Source organism: Phaethon lepturus, unplaced genomic scaffold, assembly GCF_000687285.1.
Source record: "Phaethon lepturus isolate BGI_N335 unplaced genomic scaffold, ASM68728v1 scaffold7469, whole genome shotgun sequence".
Classification (NCBI taxonomy): domain Eukaryota; kingdom Metazoa; phylum Chordata; class Aves; order Phaethontiformes; family Phaethontidae; genus Phaethon; species Phaethon lepturus.
In genome coordinates, this window is record NW_010561164.1 from 77,783 (window position 1) to 82,105 (window position 4,323).

At 43.1% G+C, this 4,323-nt stretch overlaps 1 protein-coding gene across 1 annotated transcript in view; it reads left to right on the plus strand.

The window, feature by feature from the left end:
* Nucleotides 1-4,323, plus strand: part of LOC104626077 — a gene marked incomplete at its 3' end in the record, with an annotated part of 49,566 nt that overhangs the window by 45,090 nt on the left and 153 nt on the right. The window contains exon 4 of the mRNA XM_010293901.1: nt 4,218-4,321. Coding sequence (XP_010292203.1) covers nt 4,218-4,321 — 104 coding nt within the window. The remainder of the gene's footprint in view (nt 1-4,217; nt 4,322-4,323) is intronic.

Genomic DNA, 4,323 nt, shown 5'->3' on the forward strand with positions numbered 1-4,323 from the left:
GGCCCCCGGAGCACAACAGCCGCCCGGGGCAGGGCAGCGTCTGCCGGCACAGGGAGTCGCGGGACGTACAGCCTTCACTGGGTCCGTTGTCATAAAAAGGTAACGTGGTTTTAGGTTTAAAAACAAAATGTGGGCTGTGTTGGAGTCGTAAAAGCTGGTAGGAGACTGGTTTATGGACTACTGTGCCTGCTTCTGGGGCGCGGGGCAGCACTGGGCCTGAGGGACGGCATGCTGGGGAGCGCAAGTACTCATCTCCTGTCCAAAAGTGAATGTAGATGAAGAGCTTTCCTCTGGTAAATATATCAGACTTGAATCCTTTGGCTTGGCATGGTTTTAAAGCAGCTCATGGTGCTTTAGATTTGTCAAGGATTAAGAAATTTTCTCCCCCCACCCCCCTTTCCTGCTCGAAGCAATCCCTCTCTTATTTCGGGATCTGATGCCTAAGAGGCCCAGTCAGAGGAGCAGACACCTTTGGCTCTTGAATCCTCCGAGGTGTCTCCTCATCTGCTTTCGAACAGCCGCACATCTGCTCAGAGGGCTCGATGAACAGCGTCCCTTGTCCTTTAGTGACAGGGAGACTGTGATTTTCAGCCCTTTCCTCATTCAACTCTTTATGCTCATTCCCACTGCCATACCCACGCAACTTTGCGGGGCCCAAATGTGTTTATAGGAGTGCTGTTCCTGTCACTGTATCACTCAATGGTTTCTTCCCATAACAGGCAACGTCTCAAGAGCTGGAAAGGTGACAAGGAAAGGCAAGACCACACTGGCCAGGAATTCCTAGTCAAACTAATGCTGTAGTGGGGGCGGGGGGCAAGTCTCGCAAAATAGCAGTGGGTCAGCAAGCAAGACTGGAGGTTGCCAGAGTTCACTTGGTTTTCCCCATCAGAAACTTTTAGCTTTAAGTCTGTTGGTGATTAAACTGCCTCTTTTCATTCCAGTTGTAGGTTATGGGAACCAAATGCAATTATTTGCATCCTTGTCTCCTTTTTGCCTTTCCTGAGGGACAGCCTAAGGAGAAATGTATTTTTGCAAGGACCTCAAGCCCTAGCAGGGAGAATCAAACTAGGAGGTGACACTCAAAACTACCACCGCTGTGAGTCACTTCACCTTCTTGGTGGAACGCAGATTAATGGTGAAGCAAAAGCAGCTCAGACAGAGCATTAGATACATGAGCTTATACCAGAGTTCAGGATACCTGAACGTGAAAGCGTTCAGCCTTGTATACAAAGGATGAGAGGTTCAAATCATGCCTAACCTTGGCATGAGTTGCAGAGGAGGAGATGAGTCTGGCTTATCCCGTCTGCTGTAGGGATTTGTGAGTCTGCACAGCAGCCAACAGACGTCTTTGCGGTGACTCCAACAGGGCTTGGAGTTAGCTCCAAGCAGGCAGGTGTCCATTTTCAGTAAGAATCATGTCAAAATTTGCAGTGAGTGGCAAAGTGACAGCTTTGGCCAGGAATGGCCAAAATCGGAGCTACCTGCTGCACTCCCAGTTTGTTTTTTCAAGCTGTTCCAGTCAGAAGACATACCATACATGTAATTGCATTTTTCATTCAAATTTGAATTAAAAAATAAGATAAAACCCCATGTTAATACAACAGACCACTAGATTGGTCAGTCAGGTTGCTGTGTTCTGGTAGGACACATGGGAACGGTTCAAAGCTGCACAAGGGGAGGTTGAGGCTGGGCACTAGGAAGCGTTTGCAAGGATTAACATGGCAGTTTCTCCAGTAAATAAGAAAGTGTTGCCATACTGATGGAAGCCATGGGACTGGAAAGGACCCTCTAGCTCTTGTCAAAATATTTGCCATAGTTTGTCATTTTAGTTAGATAAACCAAACAAAGTACCCAGCTTCTGGGATAGGGGCAGCAGTTCACAATAATCAGCAGCAAAACTTTGCTTTTCTCCTCTTTTTTTTAAACTTTGGAATGAAGATTTGCTGCTGAGTGTGTATGTGTGTAATTTCAGTGCCTTGCTGAATTAGGGCCCTTTCAGGTGGACTTGCTGTGCAGCAGTACATAAGACATACCCTAAAAATAGAAAACGTGGTTGTAAGTGACAAAAATTGGCAGGGAGGGCTCGGTCAGATGCAGTTTTGGAACTGCTTTTATATTTGACAATTCAAATTCCAAGTTAAACATCCCTTTAAATTAATGAGAGCAATCACAGTATCCCTGCAATATCAGTGGAGAAATTGAAGCCATGAGTATAATCTTAATATTTCCTAAATTCTGAAGAAAGGCTATAAAAAAGCTAGCTTAAAGAAATTTTTACGTACAGTGAAAAACAAGTTCCTGACCAAACTGGCTAAGCTGAAATGTCTGAAAGCAAGGAAGCTATCATGAAAGTGCTGGAAAGGCTCTGATTATAATGGAATCAGCGTCCCAGGGTGTAATGCAGCTCTACATTTAATATTGAGCTACTGAACCGTAGTTCTCAACCTAGCTCAACTCACTGGGTTCTCATCAAAGTCCTGTAATGACACGGTTCTCTGTTTAGATGCCAGGCAAGTCTTGAAATAGCTTCAGAGCTTTTTCAGCAACTTCAGCTGAGTACAGACATGTGCCCTTAGAAGGACAGCTAGTGCCTAGAGTTTGTGGCATATAAATCCTTCCTTATGTATACTGCAACACTTGTTATTAACCATACAAGCTTTTATAAATCTGATTAAAAGGCTTTTACACACTTACATATGAAGTGATGGCAACAGCACTGAACCAGCAAAGCAAGAGCATGTCCTTTGTGCTGCAAATCCATGTTGCCTTTCTTTATTAATGATACATACACAGCAGATTTTATTTGATGCCTGCTCTTGTTTGCCTGTTTGTTTTTATTATGGTATTGACTGGAGTCCCCATCATGTTAGGTATAGTCTGTGCACGTTACTCTAGGCAGAATTTTTCTTTGTGTGTGTTGTTGAAGGTATTGACTTTGCCAAAGGGAAGAAAAAAGTGCATGCATTCACTTAAGCACACAAGTAGTTACATCAATTTCTGTGCATTAAATATAAATACACACATAAATATACACATATACAGTGGTTGCAGGCTGTTGCAGGTATGGAATTAGGTGGGATTTGCAAACTGCATTGGAGAGACTCTTCCCAGCAAGGAGGTCCTGTTTCTGGGAGCAGCTCTGGGCAAGAGCGTCTCTCAGCCTGTGTGAAAGAAGGCCTGCTGGGGACAGTGGGCCTCTATGTGAGTGCTGAAATGACAGTTTTCAAAGGCATTTGCAGATTTCTAGGCCATTAATTTAAATTGCTTAGAATGAACTCTGCTTTCTAGAAGAGCATACTTTAAAATCTTTTTTTCTTTCTAAAAACATCTTAGTTCTGTTGAGCTTTTGGACCTTGAAAACCTGTTTCTAGTTACTGGGTTTTGGGGTGTTTTCTCTGTAAAGGCGAAAACCCAGGCAATCAATTCCTGAGTATGAGCAGGAGGGTTATTGAGTAGTTCCATCTAAAGCAAACAAAGATTTCAGCCACGCCAAAGGTGTAGCAATCATTTTGCTAAAGGTTTTGGTACCAGTTTTGATCAAAGTCTGGTATATGTAGCATGTATAGTTCCAGTACTTCGAAGTGAAACTTGGAAGTCAAATCTTTGCAAAAGGTCAGTGATCGATTTAATTTAGGAGTGCAAAAGTGGGTGTTAATACATCCGTGCTTTGCCTTTATTTACTCTTCCAAACCTGTGCCGCCAGTTCTACCATCTGTTCCTGTTCGATAGTGAGCTTTTCCATAGGTGTCTGTCTTACCCCATGTTGTGTCCCTTCAGTCTCACCCTGGAATATCCTCTAAAACAGTTACTTGCCGACAATCTTACCTGAACTGTGGCGTTGCGCCAGTGGATTCTGCTCATGTCCCACAGAGGCCTTTGACCTGCTCTCTGCTTTGAGTTGTGCGAAATCATCCTTTTGTGCATCTTTAATACTTACTGTGAATTACTGCTCAAGTTTAATGAAACTGTAAGGAATGTGTACCTCTTTATTTTCTAGTTTTCCAACCAGTATCTCCGATAAACTCAGAAATGTGGTTAAAAGCAGTTAAGTTGAAACAGAATTTGTTTTCCAAAGGTGTTGTGGGGTTTTTTTGGTTTTTTGGTTTGTTTTTTTTTTTGGTACCAGCATCTCATGCTAAAGCATCCACTGTATAAGAAATTCAGAACAATTGAAAATGGACCATTTCTAATGTGTTTGTTTAATTTTTGTCTTTCAGTCTATCCGAGAAGTCACAGGCTATGTTTTGGTGGCTTTGAATCAGTTTGAATACCTGCCATTGGAGAACTTGCGCATTGTTCGTGGGACCAAACTCTATGAAGAGC